At 42.5% G+C, this 21918-nt stretch overlaps 1 protein-coding gene across 1 annotated transcript in view; it reads right to left on the bottom strand.

Moving 5' to 3' along the window:
- The window catches only part of mettl24 (methyltransferase like 24), a 35072-nt gene that overhangs the window by 11153 nt on the left and 2001 nt on the right, over positions 1-21918 (bottom strand). The window contains exons 2-3 of the mRNA XM_076756200.1: positions 4664-4762; positions 721-854 (exon numbers count right to left, since the gene is read on the bottom strand). Of these exons, the coding sequence (XP_076612315.1) occupies positions 721-854; positions 4664-4762 (233 nt within the window). The remainder of the gene's footprint in view (positions 1-720; positions 855-4663; positions 4763-21918) is intronic.

Below are 21918 nucleotides of genomic sequence, written 5' to 3'. Positions count from 1 at the left end.
GGCCAACTCGATTCAAGATTACTTGCCAGTCAAGGAGAGGAAGCAGAGGTGGAGTGGATGGTCCAGGTGGACGTTGGAGGCACGGTTAAAGGCAGAGAGATTATCTTTACCATGATTACAGTGTTACTCAATTCATTAAAAAGAATTGGCCAGAATACCAGGATAACAACTGCTTACCTGGCTGAACATTTCAGCTTTGTTAGAGGAAGACAGATCCTGAATAAATACAAGCTCTGTGACCAATTAGTCATTGAAATGACAGACATAAAAAGACAAGGCTAACAGGGGACATGGAGACAGAGATACTCCTCCTCCTCTATTGTGTGGAAAATAGGCCTCATTCTTTGATGAAATAGTGAGAGAAAAACCTGAATTCCTCCTCGTAGAAAAAAACTAAATTGTCATGGGTGACGCTGCAGCAGCAGCAATTATGACTAGATATATATCACAGCCTGTCTCAAAAGCAGATGCTCTGAATTACTGTCACATCTGCAGATAACTCACTGAATATGAATGTTGCAACAATCCTGATGCTCTACACATGCTGTAGATGACATTTTGTCTCAAAGCGAGTGTACAGTAGATAGAGAAATGATTACAGTTAGGATTAATGTTAGAAGAAAGATTTGACATGTGGTAATAAGGGTGAAGATTTGATTGGGAAAGATTTGTTAGGGGATGAATGTGATCTCAGTGGAAGGCGAGTTTATCTGTACCTACCCGAAAGAGTAAACTCTGCAGTGTTTGCTTTCTATTCTGTGGGTCAGGCTGTAGTTGGGGTCCAGACACGCAGCCCAGGGACCATTGGCCCCCTGCTCAGCAGCTTCCACGCCCGCCAACGATGCACACGACATCTGTACATATAAAAACACGCACATATTGAAAGATCTGAGCTTCTTGCTTAGGTTATGTTACGCTCTCTGGCTTAAACTGGAAGCTCTGTGCAAATATAATACAATCTGCACAAAACAAGCATTATATTGGGAAATGAATGGTATTTCCACAGGAGGAATGACTTTTATTGACTTTGAATTTTCTACAGTGTTAGCACAATATCCCTGTTCTTAAAGAACGAGGGAGCATCTTACATCATGCCTTAAAGCACAAGGACAGAGTTCAGTGATGCACACACAGCAAATACAAGAAAGGAAACGTAAGTGCCGATCTAACAAACAATGTAAAAATTCTGTATATGGTGAACAACCAAGGCCACACATGTGCCACATAGAAATCATTTGGTGGACAATGACGGGCGCTATTGCCCTAAAGGATTACTTTGCAGCCATTGGTTGAGGCGATCTATCCAGCCGATTCCAAAAAATGTTCTACCTATTCGCTATTTACACTCCAAAATATGTAATAAATTTGGCTTTGGTTAGTCGGGTATTGAGTGTGTCTGAGTGCATTTGTCTTCAACAGCTTCAGTCTAACCAGGTAACAAAAGGAGTTTAAACAATCACACCAGCATTTAAAAGCCAAGAGTGGCAGCTTGGCTCAAGCTCTTCGAACCCTCCTGATGTGATTAGCATCATTTTGTTTCCTAATATCTTAACACAGGCGCTATAAATCACTGTAAACTGCTGCTGAATCTAACCCCGAGCTAGTGTGTGTTCAGGCCACAGTGCTGAACTACGATATGCAAACTACTCATCGTGATGCATAGCTGGAGCTGATGTACCAGCAGCTGTGCCAAGTCTCTCAACAGCAGCGAGAGAACCAGGGAGTGAAAGGAAGGTGATAAAAACAAGGAGGAGATTTGAAAGAATTTCTTCTTTATGTGCTGAAACATCCATCATTTAAATGCAACCACCAACAGCTGGCTAACATTGCTCAAACAGTTCTAATGAAATGTAAAGTTTCACCCTGAGGTTTCATTACGTCTCAGCTTTGAGACTGTGGGCTCAGCTCAGCCCACCCAGAACCTGCATGTTTCTTTTGAATGTGCATTTCTGTTTATAAGAAGAATACACCTGCCTAAACTGTGTACAAACACACAGAAACGCGTGTATACATGTCAGCGTGTTGGTTTTGCATCTGCAGTTTTCCAAGTGACTAAGCTTCAGGAGCAGGAGCGGCTGCTCAAATGTTTGCCGTCTGGTTTCTTTAAGCTCCGTCTACTGCAGAGATTCAGTTTGCTGAGAATGGAATGATATTGGTTCAGACATCATGATGTGAAACACAAATCTCTGGCTCCACTGTACACCGTTTTAAGTGGGGGAAAAAGACAGCATGTGTGTAACTGTGTGTGTTCTTGTACTGTCTGCTGTGCATTATCTATTTAAGTCCAAAACTTACAGGCAGCATTAATCATTTAAAATGAATATATTCTTTACAGTAATAAGCTCATATGTAGAATATAAAATTAATTCTGTTGCCTTGTTTTTGACTTATCTTTGCATCTTTTTTGCTGCAGGACTACCTTCTTTTGGCATATTTCTGGACAATGCGGGTCAACAAATCCGATGGGACAAATTTGACTGCAACACCATCAAGGGTGTAACATCTGCAGGTAAGTTACTTGGCTATTTCTTGTAATTTAAACGCTTTTTAACAGGGTAGCTGGTAGTCGTAGCCTATTACACTTCAAAAGTGACCTTCCCAGCAGTGGTCCCTCCATCACCAGAAGGTGGCGATTGTTGGAGGAGCATTTGAATAAACGTCTTCCTCTAATCAGAGCGTGCAGTGACAGGTCAGGCAGCGACAGAACCGCTGAGTCAAGTGCAGTGTCACCGTATGAAGGGGAAATAAAAGTCACCCAGTGCGCAAAGAGCACAAGAATTGTATTGTACATGTGGGTGGCACAGTAATCCATTTAAATGGCTTTGGAACACGCTCCGTTGTGCCAGTCATTGTTAATGTGTTCCAGCTGAAAGCATTCATCAGCACACAATGCACAGTGTGCAATGAAATGCAAAATCTCTCTCGATTATTTTGCCACTTCACATCTGCAGACTTATCAGTGGCATTGAATTGCTGACTGCTGAACACTGTTATACTGAACACGGAGCTGTAAAAATGGACCTGAAAGAATGCTCTCATGGTGCGCACGTTATAACGAATGAACAGGAACTACTTATTGTTGTTAGGCTAATCGGGGGGAGAAAAAAAGATTCCTCCAGTATATTTCAGGCTGTTGTACTTTTATAGAAACACTTCCTCTTATCTGTGTGCGCGCTGGTGCGTGCATGCATGCAAGACGCACTGGCTGCTATTGATTGGACAGTTGTGTCGCAGGCCATCTCTCTGAGTAACAGCTCCACCAGGCACTGTGTCAGTCAGCATTACGCTGAGGATGCTGCTATGCGCCCTCCACCTCCCTCCACCCTCGCCTGTCACTGTGTATGATGGACAGCTTCCCACAAACTCACACTTACACACACACACACACACACACATACACACACGCTCGCACAATCTCTTTCTCTCTGTTCTTGTCCTTGTCTCTTCCTTTCACACACACACGTGTGCACACACACATCCCGGGGCTAATTCATTTTGAGCTGAATGTCTGCTTTGTGAAAGATATTGAACGAGTGCTTAGTCATTTGGAGTGGGGTACTCTGTGTTCTCACTATATTGTGTAAGGGAAAAAGATAAGTTGCTAACTTATCCCCAAGCCAATTCCATTACAATAAAAACCGCAGCACATGTAATCCCAAAAAATGTCCCTCCGTTTTGGACAGTGAAAATGAAACCGTGTCTTCGCATTACCTTCACAATAGAGACAAGGACGGAGGATTTCAGGCTTTCTCAATCCCCCGATATTTCTCACATTATGATGCTCAACATCTTAATCGATTTGTACTAATTTAATGCTGACATAAACGAATAAACAAACCGCAACATCTCATTGATTAAGTATGAATAGAGGGGCTGTGAGATCCATCTGTATGGTAATCAATAGAGTAATGAATTATGTGCGCGCTGCCGAGCAAGACAAATACTCTCTGGCTGAGCTGAATGTGAAAGAGGTGCCAGCGTGGCTCAGTCATGGGTTACCAGCTCGCTCTGATATACATAACAAAGACCTGTCAAAATAAGGCACTTCCTGGCCTTCAGTAGCAACAAGTACTCCAATTATCTGTCTTCAAACTAAATGTCTTAGTGGTACATTTAGTTAATCCCTGATGGGGCGAATGGGGCGTTCGTCGTGTTATATTATGACATTCAGCATTCTCTGTTAAACACTCACCAGATGACAGATCGTTAGGGTTTTATCAGAAGCTCCAAAGCAGTATTAGTTCAACATTTTGGCTGACAGTGATATGAGAAGATTGATATCTCTCTCATGTCTGTATGTTAAGCATGGCGATAGAGCCAGGAGGCGATTAGCTTAGCTTAGCATGAAAAAATGGAAGGTTGAGGAAACAGCTGGCCTGACTCTCTCTAAATAGTTCTACCAGTACGTACACATATAGAGAAATTAACAGTTTTAAGAGAGAGTTACAAACAGCTAATACCAAAATTTACAACCAAATAAAACACAAAGGGATGCTCAGAATTTTCCTTTTATCGCATCACTTACTCTGGTTACGTTCCATCACCGCAAATGACGACATTTATTTTTGATATTGTACATGGTCCCCAGCACTAAATAAATCTAGCTTTACACAAGGGGAGCTTACTTTAAATAACAGCGAGAAGGCAGACAATGATTACTCACTTGTGGTGTTGTGATGTAGTTGAGGAACCTTTTAGCTTCATCCTCCAGAGAATGACTCTCACTGGCCCATGGCTCCAAGTCTATATGCCACCGAGGAGTCTGTGGTGGAACGCACGCATGCACACACACACAAACACACACACGCACAGAATGTGATAATTAACAATGAAAAGAACATGAAGTAGGCCACTCAGAAGAAATCAAGTGCAAGGACAACAACAAAGGTAGCTTTATTCTTTCAGGTATTACAACCCACTTGTGTATAGGCACTGATGGAAATGAAACTAGGTCACAATGTGCTCAGTGGAGAATATTTTTTCCCACCTGTGGGTGACAAATAAACTACTAAAGTTAATTTCCGTTCCTATTTTAGTCAAATGGGAGCTGCTATTTATTCTTGTGCATTAAAAAAAAAAAAGTCTGTCCAGCTGTGTGTGACAGTGGAACAATCTGCCTTAAGACTTCTCCATCAGTTGGCTGCAGTTGCTCAGTGCTGCTGTGTGATCACATTCCTGAAACCTGGCACAGCTCTGTTTTATAGCCTGCCTCATTTCTACGGAAATGTGTCTGTTTATGATTAGAGGAGAGGCAGCGAGTGAACAGGAGAGCAAAGAAAAAGAGGGACGGAACTGCAACGATGCATTTGCCGGTTGCACAATCATTTATTGGGTCAAGCATCTTGGCCAAGTGTTCATTAGCAGCCCTGCTATAAATTAGCGAAGGGTGATTTCATGATAGAGCGCCTCCCTGCCCGGGACTCTCCAGCCTTCATCGACATTTTACGTATGGGTGCTGCAGTTTATTTTCAGATTTTCCAGGGATGCGCACAGATAATTTTGGCTTGGCTAACAGGATCATGTTTGGGTTTGTTCAGTGCTGCAGGCACATCTGCTGAACAGTCTGTAAAGGGCACTATGGTGACATCAGGTCTGTTTAGGAAAAACTCCATGTTTCCATGCCTCCTTTTCTTTCCCTCTCTCCTCACAGTTGTGCCCTCCAGTTTAGCTTTGTAATTGCAGGCTCAACACACCTCATAGCTCAGACCCTTTGATTCACAAGCACACTCTTCATTTAGAGATCAACTCTGACTTATTTTCATTTGTATAACAAGCCAGTGGATAGTATACATTCACTCAAGCACATGCAAACACATACTTATATACTATGTTATTACATTTATTTCAATTTAGTGCACTGTATCAGCATGAAAAGTGAGAAAACATCATACATACACAGGCATATATGAACTGAAGCCTTTAAATACATGAGCACACTCTCGTCTGCACACTCACTTATTTGCCCTTAAATGTACACACATGCATCTGCACTATTGGTACAAATACATTTAGATCTGAAACCATGTACACACTCACATGCACAGATTATCTACTAATGGGCTGGCTTCTCCTCTTCAGTGGGCTCGCACACACACACACACACACACACACACACACACACACACACACACACACACACACACACACACGTGCACAGGCATATACATGCAGAATCATTTGTTGCTTTAATGGCTGCAGAGCTGAATCCATGCAATACCATTCAGTGTTTGGCATTCAGCCTTTAATCGATTTGTGGCATGTCACAACTCTCTCCCTCCTCTCTCTCCATTATGTCATCCCTCTTTTCTTTCTATTTCCTTTCCTCTCTTTCCTCCTCTGGCCTTAACATTCCACATCTAATTTCTCTCTCTTCATTGTCTCTCTCACTCTCTCACTCTCACTCACCTCAGAGTCTCAGTTTAATATAATTGCACCCCTGATGCATGATCAACGTAATTACCCTGCAGGACAAATAGGGTGATTGACGTGCACATGTGGGTTTCTGTCTATAGATATTCTTTTCTGCAGTTTGAGTTCCCTAATTTGACAGTTGCATAAGGCACAGACAGACACAGACACACACACACACACCTGCCATTCATGCTATGAAGACTATCAGTCAGCGTCCACAAAGAGTGAGCTCAGTTCAGTGGACTCATGTCTCACGGGTATCCTGTGTGAGAGAGCATTTTGTATGGTAGTGTTACAGCAACACACACGTGTTTCAGGTGGTGTACAGCTCCACCTTCCCACCTCCACTTGCAGTCAGTTGTTCTCACATAGTCTTCAGTGTACGGTGTATCGCTGATATAAAGTGGATGGATGGTTATATCTGTGTTGATGGCTTGGTAGGTCCTGTATCTTGTCCCTCCTTAGAGCGTAACATCTATGGTCACTCTCAATATGATCCCGTTTGTCCATTGTTAAAGAACATACCAAAGAGGCTGCTTCATCTTGGTCAGAAAGCTGGCTTCTTTCACCAAAGCTTGCAGTAGGTGGAGTCCTGCCTCCAACAGACAGGTTAGCTTAGGTGTTGTAGACCTCACTCCAAGTAACGATTTCCCCACAGTCATGGAGAGATTGAACGGGACTTAAGGCCACTTTTAATCAAGCCTCACATCCATACTTAGAAAGCTGATGAGAACGCAGGATGAAAAACCTTTACTAGGACACAAAATGGGGCGTCATAGCTGGTGGATAAGAAGACAATTAATTTGTTTAAGTGCTCTGTCTTGTCGTTTACATCCAGGACAAAATGAGGTTGGGGCATTTCCATCAGCAGTGAAGATGGCTCCAAGACATGTGTAACTGTCACAATGTCTCACATGAAGTGATCAATTTCAAGAAAGGATGAGGAGAAATGTGAAAAGTAATTTGCAGTTACTGTACTAATCTCCTTGCAGCCTGCGTTAAACAACAAGCATGGTTAGTCATGGCTATATATATATATATATGTATATATATATAAAATACATTGAGAAAATCAGGCGAGTTTGATTATAGTGTGGATTTTTAAGCATCTCAGGTCAGTTTACGCAGTGAAGTTGATTTTCCATCGACTGACATTTGTTCATAGTTAGCTATTCTAATTGGATTGCTCTGTTATAACTGTCCACTGCATTTTTATAGAATCTTTTGTAACTTGAAATATGGATCACAATTAAACGCAATGTCTTCTGATTTTCACCTCTGGCTAAGCCTCCAAAGGGAGACTGTCGTTCAGTTCCTCCATAAAATTTAGATTCAGATCTCATCGCACAAAACTCTCTTGCAAAGGCCAGAGAGAACAGAAATACCAATTCCAATCAACGCTTCTCCAGAAAAGCAGTTTCACAGAGAGAAAGGCTGCATGTCAGTCTCAAAGTCTGTTATTTTCGCGGAGACAAATCTACTTTTCTCCATCCCGGAGCCTGTGAAAGCTCCCAGAGCTCTCTGTCTCCAAGCTGCCCTTTTCATATCCTAACAGAGTCCTCCCTGCAAAGTTCAACTATCAGGCCTCATATATCTCCCTGGTACAGGTTGGGACAGTACTACTGATCAGAGGGCAGATATCTGGGACAATAGACTCACTGGTGGGTTGCAGTGTATGAGGTGGAGCTGAATAGGAACAGAGGGGGAAAAGGTGGAGAGCGAAAGGGCACAGGGAGGGATGAATGCACACACAAACACACACACGACATGGACATATTGGCAGACTTTGCCAAGAGAGGAGGAGTTCATCCAAAGTTTCTAATTTAGGACTTTACTGGAAAGCAGCATTGCCTCGGAGTTGTCAGACTGACTCGAACAACTCAGGTTTTCAATTCAAGTCTGTTTTCCTCGCAGGCTACAATTATTTTTCTCTTCTTGTGATGTTATTTGGTGAAAAATAAATCCAACCTTCATCTAACAACACGTTTTTTTTTTTTACTGCGCTAAAAGTCAGATAATGTGATTGTGTGTGTGTCTATGCATGTCTTGTCTACATAGCATAACATGCCTATGAGCCCTTACCAGCTGCTGAATCATCGCTGAGCGGTGATGAGATTAGTGTTAAGCCCTGAGTCAAGCGACAACAAGTCATCAGCACCTTGGGGACAGCAAAGGTAAACAGCGTTGTAACAAACACACAGAACATCACTCACAACTCTGGAGCCTCAGCTGTTTAGACCTTAATCCCACGACATAAGAAATAACTACATCCTCAGCACGAGCATTTCAGGTAGTTGCCTTGACATGAATGGACCGGTGGACAATGGTGGACAGCGGCACTGGGAGCAAGACCTGGCAAAATCCTCTGAGGGAAATTCATGTGTGCTTGCTGCTGAAGGTTTGCACTTCATTCACTGAAAGAAGTTGAAGTTGAAGTTTAAATGTGAGTGGAGTTGACTCAGTTTTACCTTCAAGTAGTGAAAGGAGTTGAAATGTCATGAGTAATATGAGTGATTTTGAGTAAGTCGTGAATTGTGCTTGAAGGATCAGTTGAAGTGGAGGACCTGAAAGAAGTTAGAGTCAGATCAAGTGTGTAAACTGTTGGTGCAATGACACTGAGAAGAAAATGTATGCCGTGCTCGCTGCTCACTTGAAACATTTGAAAGAGTTGAAAGAGTGAAAGGAGTTGAAGTGGCAGTTAAAATAGAAGCGTTGCAGGAAGGTGAAGTTTCAGTTTAAGAACTGAATAAAATTTAAGTGTGAGCACTGAATGAAGTGTCAGTCGAAGTGAATGTGCTGAAAGGAGTTGAAGATTCATTTGAAGTGTGGGTGATAAATTGAGCTGGAAGGGTCCATCGAAGTGGTCTCGAAAGAAAGTTCAAGTGTATGAACTGAAAACCGATGTCAGTTGAAGTGTTGGCTGACAGTGAGCACCTAAATCCGTTGGAGTTAAAGGTACACTATGCAGAAACGGCCAGTTACTGTTTGTACACATTCAAACTTGTCACCTCCCTCCCGGCTCAGCGCCACCAGGAGCGCACTGAAAGGTGTCAGTTGAAGTGTAAGCATTAACATGAGCTGAAGAGGTGGCTGTGAACAGGTGGAGGTGTGACTGCTGAAAGTAGAAGAGCTCTTGGTTAAAGAAACAGAAATGATTAATTGAATTCATCTGGAGACATTTGCAGTTAAGAGAACTAATTTTCCCTCAGGGCTAAAAATTGAATTGAATTGTATTCTATCAGTCGTTTATCCTGATACAGTCTTGCCTTTTTCTCTCATTTTAGTTCTTAGGGATATATAAAGGATGTTTTTTTTAAACATCCTCGGCCCTCTTTTGATCGCTCTGTTATGGGGCCTTTCTGCATGGCCTGCATGTCTTGATGGAGCTGGATGTGTTAGTGGATCTGTGCCTCTCAGCTTGGTGTGAGAGAGGTGTGAGCAGCCAGGCCGAGCATGAATAATCCCTCGGGGAGAAGAGGATGGATGGGTGAACAAGAGATGACGGGATAAAACAAGAGAGGACTGTCTGCCAGAACAATGAAGGCGGGTGAGAAAAAGGGAGGGGGAGATGGACAAACACATAGATGGAGGAGGAAATGTCCCTCACTGTGAAGGAAGAAGAGGAGTTCGACACCTGTGTATGGATTTACACCAAGAATAAACAAAGTCGATACACAGCGATCGATGGCCGTGCGGTCAGAGCGTCTGAGAGGGACAATCAGTGCTCAAGTAAACAAATTGCCACTGGTGTATCAGACGTCAAGGAGGAGCCAGCCACAGGTGAGCTGCCCATTTGAAAACCATAAGGTGGCAGAAGGAGTGCTGCCAAGTCAGCACCGTCTGTTGTCGAAGTGCCAGGGTGGCTCAGACCTGCTGTTCAGTTTTTTGTGATTGCTCTCACTGGAGCTTTAGAAAAATACCACCAAGCTGTGCAGCCAAGAGGTCAACGCTTTCAGTTCAACAGCTTGTGGAATATATATATATATATATGTTTTAATACTATGGATTGTCTTGAAGTTCTGACGTGTTCTTTGACAGGCTGTATTTTCCTCAGGGCCTGGATGAAATCTCAACAGTGCCTCCAAATTAAAATCAAGACATGGGCTGGACGAGTGGGCAGATAGTGATTTGATGAAACAGCTGGTGGCTGATTCACATTAGCCTCCCTCTGATTTCTAGTAGCTGTGCTCCAGAGGTCTGGGTGAATGTAATTTGGGGAAAAGATGCTGTCTTGTTTGCAATGCTCGCAACTTTGGTGCAATGTACCATTTATCAGAAGAGCGTTATCGCTTTAAAAAAAGCAAAAAAAAAAAAGCACTGGCATCATTTTAAAGTCACTTACAGCAGTGAGCAGTAACTGCCAGGCCTGGTAGTCGTTTAGGACCTCCTACCACTCAATCAAGACTAGAGAGAGATCATAGTATTTGGTGTCACTTTATAGTCTTAGAAACATTGCAAACGTTAGGCCGTGTCTCCCTCAGGCTGACACAGAAAAACCCATCCATGCTTCTATGGCCTCTTGTTTTGTGTACCTAATGAAGCTGTTGGCTGCTGACAACTTGTTCAGAACGCAGCAGCCTGAGTACTGGGAAAAAGGCAGAACCAGACAGAGAGCATCCATAACACCCATTTTAAAATCACTGCATTGGTTGCTATGAGTTATATAATTGATTTTATGATTTTCTCACTAGTTTGAACGGCCCGGCAGCAGCCTATCTCTCAGGCATGCTTTTTAGATAGCACATCCCTCAGATCTTCTGCAAATCCCTGCTGCACACTGGGTATTGATAACAGCAAAAGTGTAGGGTGTCACGTTGAACGCATAGTGTATCAGCTGCTCATAGATCAAAAACTGCCAAACACTGAGAACGAATATATGAGGAACATAATAAAATGTGTATATTTGAAGAACTGATACTTTACAGCATGACTGTATGATCCATACGGGATCATCAGAATCAGCCTTTTTAAGCTCTATCATTCTGACTAATCTGGGAGATGGGGAGACTGGCAGACCCAGTCCCAGCTGTCTCCACTTCCTGCAGTATCATCTCTATTCCTCTGGCAGGCCTCTCTCACTGGCCAATCCCAGCTCGCGTCCAGAGTACAGTGAGAGACAGAGAGGGTATAACAGAATTAAAGCAGAGGATTACGCTCATCTTTTTTAATAAAGGCGGTAATCTCAGAAGAGTTTAGCCTCAGTCTCAAAGGCGGAGTGATGCTGCAAAGAGGCGTGTGGAGGAGTGGAGGAGATATATGCGCAGGGGGGGTGGAAGTGTTTGAGAGTGTGAGGAAGAGAAATTGAAGGTTGAGGCACAAATGGTAGATGAAGGATGAAGAGATTGTTCTCCTCTCATTACTGTTTTTTGCTTCGTAGGAGAAGTCTAGCGAGCATCTGGTACGCATCTACTGTAAGAGAGGGACTGCTTGAGTGTGAGTGTGTTTACTGTGCAGCGGTGGTGTTGGATTAACCTCTGTGTATCAGTCAACATTGAGGTTTTGCATTCCCTCTGCACACACTGTGTGACATTAAGCCCACGCACACACACACGCACACACACGCTCATTCTTCATTCTGCAGACGACTCGGCAGTAGCACTGTCTGCCCAAGTGCCGTAAATCAAAGCTGATCGAAGACCAGCGTGCGCTCATTCTCGCTCAGCAATTTGTGCCATCGCCTACACTGCAGCCTCATTTTGTGTCCGTCCAGCTTAAATCACAGCTGATCTGGGAGCAGTATTTAACCATCTTGCCAGCGCAAAGATGCATTTTCCTGTTTTTTTTTTTTGTTCCAGGTGCATTGCTTCCAGCATCATCAATACACTTGCTGTGCTGGGCTCAGAGAGCCATATCAGTCTTTGCTGCATTCAGTTTCAAAAGGAGTAGCATGGCATAATTCATCTGCACCTGCACTATTTTATGCCATATGTCTTAGATTCTCATTTTTAGTTGCGTGATTTTCTTTTTATATGTACAGTTTGAGCATTGTTGGAGGGAGTCTGAGTAATAAGAATGTCATTACCAGTGACTGCTTCATGGTAATTATTGTACATATGACAATACTTGAACTTGAACTTGTCAACAGAGGGCCAAATGACAGACATGAGGAAACTTAATGAGTTAAACGAAGCATAAATTCATCAAATAATGGCAACAGAAAAGCATGTCATATTTTTCTATAAGTGGCAAGGCCGAACCATTTGAAGAAATGTGCAAATTAAAAGAGTAAATCCAAAGTAAATATCAGTGCTGCTCCATTCATGGCACAAATTAAACAGCTTCTGGCTTCCCATGCTGTTGTGACTGCTGCTCATTTCCAGCACTGTCTTTGCATTAAATTGAAAGGGTCAACAAAGAGAGCCATTTGTGCCCTCCACAGCAAGAAACTGTGATGAAAACACTCAGTAATAGGGCTGTGCAGATAGCAGCCGTCATTTAAACCAAGCTATTACAAGTACATAGTGTGTGTGTGGCTGGCAAAACCACAATGACATACATATCTATGTATCTTTGCTGTAAACATGATCTAATACAAAGCCACAGAGGGAAATTACAGCTGTTTCATAAATTATGTGCGGTTTTGAAAGAAAGGCAGCTGTGTGCGGCTGTGTGGTTTCCACTTAACTCTCTGCACAACTAACAGAAAATCTACCTCTTCAATACACACACATGCACGCACTCATACATACACAAAAGCATGCATGTTAAAGTGTGCGCTGTGACTCGTTATGACAAATCTCTGTAGGACTGGCCGTCGCCCTCCATTCACTTCATGGTAATGTCACTGATAGACATGTGCAGACGCTTCTGCTCATCACCACATGGATTGAAAAGGTTGTGTAGAAGATACAGCATGAGCAAAAGGTGACTGACACCGCTGAGGACGCACTCTTGCCTGATTCGATCACAGCCCGCTTGAATCCGAACCCTCTTGGCTACAATCTCAAGAGACAGATGGGGCCTTATTGTCAGCCGGCTTGCATTAAAACCTGTATGTGTGTGTCTGAGTGTGTGTGTCTATTCATGCAAGTGCGCGCCTGTCTTCCTGGACAACATCCCAGATCTGAGATCTGTGTTTGATGTCTAGTTTGGAAGAGTGGAGGGAGCACACTGAGCACCATATGACATTTACTTCCTGAGATAGAGCTGGTAAAACAGAGAGAGTGACAGCGGGACGTTATTTTCTCTCTCGGCTCGTCATGTTCAATTTTAGCTTTTTTTTTTTTTTTGACAATTTGTCGGTTTGTTTTTATCATAAGTGATTACATATATCAAAAGGAAATGAACTGTAAGAGATGGCAGGCGAGATGCATATTCTAACCACATAATTGACAATGTTCATGGCTGTTTTGTGAGATTTGTGTCCTGCCAACATTATTACTGAGCAGTGGTGTCTCTGCAAGCACTCAGCTTGTGTTTGTGTTTCTAATTTCATCTCTGTGCCTTCCTCCCCGTATGTTTTCCATTCTCATTATCACTCAGCATCGGCTATAAAATAAATACTGCAGATACAGCGTGAGAATGAGTGACAGAGAGGCGGAAATATTCTTTCCAAGCTGGGTTTTAAAGCAGGCTTAAAGCGACAACGAGCTCTTTAAACGATTGTTCTCGAGGTTCACTGGCACTCTCTGTTGCTTTTGGGGCTAAGTGGTGTCTGTCGTCTTTGTAACCAGACACGTTTTCGGCTACACAAATAAACCTTCGGCTTTTTGGTGACACAAAGTGGCATTTGCTGGGAGCAGGTATTCATGCTCTGTGTGAGTGTATGTGTGCATAGATGGGCCAGTGTAGGTGCGTGGCAAAGATGGGAGCGAGGGCGTCCCATTTCAGAGGTCAATGCACTCATTCATATCAGCTGGGAGGGAGGCTGAGAGCTTTCTGGAATGTTCCAGACAAGGCGTCCATGTCTGAGGGGAGTATTGTGCGACGGAGTCTCTGGAGTTGACGGTTTGACACTGACTTTTCCCCCTCCAGTGGGAGTCTTTGTCTGATACCAGTCAGCGCACACAACAGGCCCACTGTTGTCCACTGACCTAAAGTGCATTGAGTTGCGTCTGTTCTTCCATCTGCAACATATGCTTTCAATCATCTTGTGTGAGGCAGGGTTTGTATGGATTTACATTCAGAAGTCGGGATCACAGGCTTTCAGGTCTAAGTCAGCCAGGTTCTGAAAAACAGGGCTTTATCTGGGATTCATAATGTTTCTTTTTATGACAAACAGCAGTGATATTTCTTCATCTCCAGATAAACTCAACTGTTTCTCATGTTTAAAACGTGTGTAAACTCTTGTTCATGGCAATTAAATAGTCAGATTTCTGTAAACTTTGCAAAGAGGGGGTGATTGATTATCTGAAAGGTCTCTTTGTGCTTCTTCCCCCCATAACTTGGCAGAGCGTGCAGGCCGGCCTGTTTCATTTGGTTGGACTTGGATCTTAATCTCACATTGAGCAAGCAAAGCCGTGTGCCTGTGCAGAGCTGTTTACGTCTCCGCGGTGGCTGACGTGTGCGTAAAGAGAGATATGATGTCACTGCGGTTACATGATTGGAAAATGCAGGAAATCAAAACGATCATGCAAAACTTAATTATTTCTCTGCTATGATTTAATTTGCCTGGAGTTCTTACTCACTACGTATATGTAAGCTGCTTCCAAGATGCTTCTGATCCTAAAGTACAAGCTGATTATTTACTTTTTGTTGCCTAACAAATAACACCAAAAACATGTTTTGCAAGATTTCCACTCCTGGCAATTGCAGACAGCCTTAAAACAATAGTCTGACATTTGGACTAGAGTTAGGACCGATTCAATATAATAGTGGCACCGAGTGCCAATACTGACATAATGCACTCATCAGATGACAGACGGATCCACCAATTGATCTAAATTTCATAGTGCTTAACTTATTTGTATTTATTTATTTATTTTTTTGGAAACATTATCTGTATTTTCTCTCAGATCTCTCCGAATTCAGGTATCGGGAGCTGATCAGAACTGAAAAAAGTTGATTGGTTCATCCCTAATTTTGACAGTAAGCTTATGTGCTTTCTTGCAGAGAGTCAGATGAGAAGAGCAATACCATATATCTATGCTAAATATGAAGCTTCAGCCTTTAGACTGTCAGCTTAGCTTAGCATACAGATGGAAAGCAGAGGAAACAGCTAGCCTAACTCTGTCAAAGGGTTCGTCAAATTGTTCAGTTCAGCCTCGGTGAAACCACAACGTAATGCTTCTACTCTTCAAAACATAACATGTTAATTAGTGAGCTTAAGAGTTGCTTGTAGGTAGCCAAGCTAGCCATCTTCCTTTGTTTGCAGTCTCAGTGCTAAGCTAGGCTAACCGTCTCCTGACTGTAGCTTCATATTTAATGGACAGACGTGAGAGCGGTATCACTCTTATCATGGAACTCTTGGCAAGAAAGCAAAATAAATGAATAAGCACGAGCCGTGAAGGTCTCGAAGACTGCTTTCGTACAATCAGTGGATGTAGTCAGGTGTTTTAAATAACTGCGCTGGCGCTGTTTACGATGGATGGAATTTTTAGCTGAAGAACGGGGAGTGGAGCGTGACCCAGGTGACACGTCAGCTTCCCAGCCGTTGATTTCTTGTGACTCCCTGGTTCCCCAGATGCCCCAGCTGGAGGTTAAAGATGCCTGAGCACTGACTCCAGTCACACCTTTGGGATTACAGAAGTCAACCCCTCTCATTCTTTTGTAACAGCCTCTCTCCCTCTCTCTCTCTCTGTTTCTCCCTCTGTTGAGCCGAGGCCTTTCAGCTTTCCAAGACATGACCAAGGTCACTGGGTTTCTGCATTGGAAATTCCACTGGGGGCCCAAAAGTGGCTGGCAGTGGTTGGCGCAGACAGCACAAAGTGGCCTTTTCTGTTCTCACGTTATCCCAACACTGAACTAATCAACGTTCAGGAACAAAGTATTAATTTGGAATCACACTGATGCTTATTGGACCAAAAGTAATTAATACTTGCCTTGTGGATAAATGAACTTAAGTCTTATCTAATTAAAAGAAATGACTTGAATTAAAGAGCAGATTCCTCTGGCTTATTGGAGGTTTTTGGAGGAATCAATTAATCAAAAGTGTTGTGTTTTATCTGAACAGAGTGAATTAGAGTCGACTCAGAGGACCATAACAGTGTTTACTTTATTCCCCTCTGCTGGATTCCTCAGATTTTCCCTTATCTTGGCTGTTTCTGAACAAACAGAAACATCTTGCTTGTAATTGTGACAATTCATCATGATTTCCAATATCTACAAGATAATAAAGAGCTGATTTTCAACTAATTGTTGCTATCTCCTCCTGTGTGGCTGCGTAACACGACATAAAAAGATCAGCTATTGCACAAATCACCTTTTCCTTCGTATTGCCGGGTGATCATTTCAGCGGGCTGTCTTAGTACTTCATGTTAGAATATCTTTTAAAACTGGGAGGTCTGTCTGACAGATGTATGGCTCTCTGCTGTAATCTATGTACTGCCTGCTTGTGGGCTTTGATGTTGAGTGTGTGTGGCACGTGAGTGGCAGCTGGTCTATCTGGGAGAAATCTCTGAGTGACGCTGGGACAGAATTCGTGTAGAGAAGCTCTGCACGGCTCACAGTACCTTCACTGTGGATTTGGAGCTGAAATTGGCATATATGTATCAGTAATAATTCATTTCTGCGTTTTTGTGTTTGGCTTCTGTCAGTGGGAGGTGATGGCAGGAGTGACTTAAGAGTAAATCCCTTCCAAGCTGCTAACTGAACATATTGTCTTCAGGAAAGTAAAATGCTTGCAGAGTGGCACCGCGCAGGAAAAACAGCGGTGAATATCAATGTTCTCCTTTTTTTAGTAGGAAGCAGTTGGATTTATGGGAACATGCTGCTTGCAATTTAAGAAAAACCGTCTCAATTTTTACTCTAAGCACTAATTTCCTCTTCTAGGACTGTGTTTTCACTGACGAGGAAAGTTGCAGACTTTGAAGTTGTCTGACCGTACGAGGAGTAATGAGACACTTGTTGCAGTTCACTGCTTGGTCAAGATGGTTCCTGCTGCTTTGTTTGGCTAACTACTCTTTAAACGGTGGAGCGCAGTCCATGTTTTGCTGATGCAGAACTACACAACAAGTTAACTGTGTAATAACAGTGTTTAACCTTGCTTATATGATTGGATACTAAATTAGAGGGAATTGGAATTGGAGGGTTACTGAATGTCACGTCATTATACAGAATCAGCTATGCATTTCAGCGGCTCGGAGGCTCTGAGATGGGAAACAGGAAGTTGCATAACATTAAAACAACACAAGAACTCTGGGCTAACGGTTGTCAGTCAAGTCACGTTTATTTACACAGCCCAAAATCATCAGTAAGGTTTGTCTCAGAGGGCAGCAGAATCTCTACAACATGCCAGACCCTTTCTTGGGATAAGGTGAAATTCACAAGACCGTTTAGCAGGACAAGACAATTGGAAGAAAGAGTGACAGAAGAGGCATGCAATAGTTGTATAAGTAAAATGGAAAGAAGTGAATTGGAGTGAGAGATAGTTTAGCTCATACAGGGCTGGAAACCCACGCGTTGACCGTGAGACTCGTGCAACTGGCATCTTTCATACGCTCTAAGATCACGTGCAGTGAAAAACAAATTTCAGTGTGTTGATAGTCTCTCCATAAACAACTCTCAACATTTATCTTACATGGATTTAATGGATAGTACTGACAATTTAACTTGACGGACATCTAAACACCAATGCAAATGAGAGCTCTGCTGCAACAAATCATTCGGGCTAGTTAAAGTCCAGCAGACGGGCTAGACAGGCCGTCCTCTAATGAATGCATTATGCAATAGTGCATCATGCATTGGTATTTATCCTAGCGCTTACTTATAAGACTCTTCCACTGGTGAATTGCTTAATTTAGCTTCCGAGGCATCACAAGATGAACTGCCTTTGTAGTCTTTATCAGTAAATATGCGTGAAAGCACCTCTGACATAATCAGTAAGAAAAATATGACAAATCCAATAATTCAGCTAACAACTCTTTCCCTCTCCTCTACTTCTCAGCTGGCTTTCCAGTTTAATAAAATCTAGTTTGTTTTCTGAACAGAATTATCCTGCTCTGTCCACTGTCTTCAAACAGTGTGTTTCATTTACTTTTCAAACAATGCTACTCTTTGTAGATGCAGCTATTTGCCAATCCTCCAGATTCCCCCAAGATTCCCAAGATAAACTGAAAAGTTGGCAGCGCTGAGCTAGCATCTTGACCAAGTGCTTATTTTCAGCCACGCTAGCGTCATGACTGTAGGGATGCCAAGGCTGATTGGTCAATCTCAACAACTGTTGAAGGAACTGCCATGAAATTTGACACAATCATTTACATCCTCTCATGAATTAATTGTATAACTTTTGTGATCTGCTGAGGTTTCACAAAGCATCATTATGAATTTAAAATTTGTTGCATCTTCTGTATTTAGCATCGTTAGAAACAGAAAACAAAATGCTCTGCAGCCAGCCTGCAACTCGAAGGTATTTACTGACCATCAACAGCTAGCCCAGTGCGAGCACCAGTGATTTGGGGGCTTATGTAGCAAACAACAGCATTTTTAGCTTAAGGTGAGTTCCTCTTTGAACATTGGCATATTTAACAAGGAGCAATATGAATCACTCACAAGGGCCTGTTCTATATTATTGGAGGGTCCAAGCGCAACCACACCCCCTGCACTATCTATATTTACACTCATGGTTACTAGTAAGCAACATTTGCAAGCCAACTAAGAGGGCACAACATATAAATAAAACAATTTTGGAGTATTCTGCTCTTCTGGTGGTGGCTAACTGTATCCCCACACCTCAAGCTCCTGCACCATAACTACCTGTCCAATCCATCCACAACACACAGAACCCAAACTGGTATCAACACTGCATCAGACTACTTGTAAGACAAGTTGACTCCCAGATTGTTGAATTACTAATCCCTTAACCCACTAATTACTCAAATACAGTAATGTGCAACAAAGTCATGCATTAGGCTACTGCCCAATAGGGTGCTAATTAGCAAAATGAAATGTTTGCATGCTAACAAGCTAAAATATGGTGCCACTGTGCCTGAATACAGCCTCACACAGCTGCTAGCATGGCTGCACACTCTTTGCTAGGAGGTATTTATCTTGGATATTGATCTGTAGAAAGGATTCAGAATACGCATTGGTGTTACGCTCATCCAACCAGGGTCACGGGCGCACTTCCTCTCCCATCAAGGACGGGAGGTGAGCGTGGGAAGCAGAGTTATGCAAATTAGTATATGGCATCATCTGGTCACTTCTGGTGACTTTTTGAGATGCTGGCAGCAACTTGTCTTTTTCAAACCTTTTAGTTTTCAGCTGCAGAAATAGAAATGTGTGTGTGTGTGTGTGTGTGTGTGTATGTGTGTATGTGTGTGTGTCACTGTGACTTGAGGGCAGTAGTCTTTATTACTGTGTAAAAGTCGGGAGGCTGAGTCATCAGTGCATGCTGTGTCTGCTCTTCTCTATATTTCTCTCTTTTCGTCTGTCTCTCATTCTCTTCCTTCATCCCTGCTGCTGTTCTTTGGTCCAACACATTGTATCTGTCTATAATTTACCAACCCATCCCTCTCCTCTTTTCCCAGCAGGGGAGAAAGCCTGCGAGAGGTAAATGATTAAAGAGGATGTGTGTGAGTGTACAGTCTGTGGATGCCTGACAGCTAAGAGATTAGATTTCCTTTAGGTTGGTTATTACTAAAACAGACCCTTAGGCTGTCACACCCACACACACACACACACACACACACACACACACATTATTCAAGGAGAAAGAATTTGTCTGCCCTGTCACCTTCAGTATTTACAGAGCAGCTTCTTGAGTGAGGTTTGGAAAGAGCTTTGCCTTTCAGAACGATGTCTCGCCTCATTTTGCTTAGACAAAGCCTCAAAGCTAAAAACCTTTAACTTTCGGCATTTCCAAACTGCAACAGCGATACCAGAGCAGCTGGTGTTTGTGAAGCTGCGCCATCTTGCCGTTGTTGGCACGCTGTAAAAATGTCATCAGTCAACCAAGTAATGTGGAGGAGAAAATGGGATTTACTGGTGTGATGCAGTCAGAGGGCATTGGCAATGTCAACAAGACAGGTATGGAGTTTTATCTGCGTCTGCATCAGGGTTGACACACAAATAAAACATGTATATATGCACATGATGTCAAAAATAAGCTACAAACCTCATCAGCATACAGATCGTGATTCAAGTGTTTGCCTCAACCAGAGTGATCGATTATATTAGATGATGATGAAAACATGCATTTCAGCTGTGAGGTCAATTCTATGCTAATATGAAAAATAAGAGGAGGTGCACTCAGCCAGCGTTACTAAACATAAAGTCTAAAACTTCATTAATATTTAAACACGAAAGTAAGATTCTGTATAAAGTTTGGTGTATTGGGACTGGAACTTTTTATATTACTGGTGTTCTGTGTCTGGATCATTAATGATGTTTACATAGAACGCATTACAGTTGGCTTTGCCGTATATTAATACATAATATGAAACTGTAAAATGTATATATTCATCAACTAATTCATGACCTGATGATTTATATGAACAATCATCAACTCACAACTGGGTGAACTCCGTCTGGTGATGAAGGCCTTGTGATATGATAAAAGCTTCAGGTGAGATTGTTTTGTTGAATGCCGTTTCCAAGGTCAAAAATAAACGCTGAAGCTCAGTTGTATTTTCATGTTTTGGGTATTTGGGGATAAGGTTTAGCTTTGTGACTCTATTTCATTTGGTTTATTTAGTGTTGTGGTTTTATTTCCAGCCAGCTCTTGCTGATTTGTTCTTTTGGCCTGGACTCTCTCTGCAGTTCACATCCAGCTCCAATATTTGGCAATCTTTGGCATTCTTCGTCTAGTTTAATTTCCCAATTTAAACAAATGCAAAAACACCACATGAGATGAATGAAAGAAGATTTGACTCTTGGGAGTGCAGCACAGTGGCAGCATGATTTCATCTTGATGTAGTCATGTCTTGCAAAATGCTCCACTGGTTTGAGTTGGATTTACAGCAGCTCATAAATAGGTAATAGTGAGGTGCAGCGAACATCTTCTGTTGATACTCTGCAGCACCATAAAACTTAGATCTTTCCATGATCTGTTGACAGCAGAAACACTTACACTCCAGTTAACAAGCATCATGGCAGGGTAACAGAAGTACAAAACAACACTAAATGCGATGTTTCAAATCACTTTTGGCCTAAACTGATGCTGGCCCATTTAAATGCCAAGCACCCTGTGTGGGAGAAGGCCTGCGGGCTCTCATTTTAACAGCAGTAACACTCGATGAATACCAGCACAGGCTATTCTAAACAAAGCCATTGATAGGATACAGAAATTCTTAAATCAATGAGCGCTTAGAACGGCATGAACGCTGTGCAAAGCTGCACTGGAAGTGTTAGAAAACATCAGCCTGTGCAGGCTTTTGGCTATAAGGCTATTTTTTCTTGGCCAGTGATAAC

This window comes from Chaetodon auriga, chromosome 18 (assembly GCF_051107435.1).
Source record: "Chaetodon auriga isolate fChaAug3 chromosome 18, fChaAug3.hap1, whole genome shotgun sequence".
Classification (NCBI taxonomy): Eukaryota; Metazoa; Chordata; class Actinopteri; order Chaetodontiformes; family Chaetodontidae; genus Chaetodon; species Chaetodon auriga.
The sequence above is the reverse complement of the archived record's forward strand: the minus strand, read 5'-3'. Positions and strand labels throughout refer to the sequence as shown.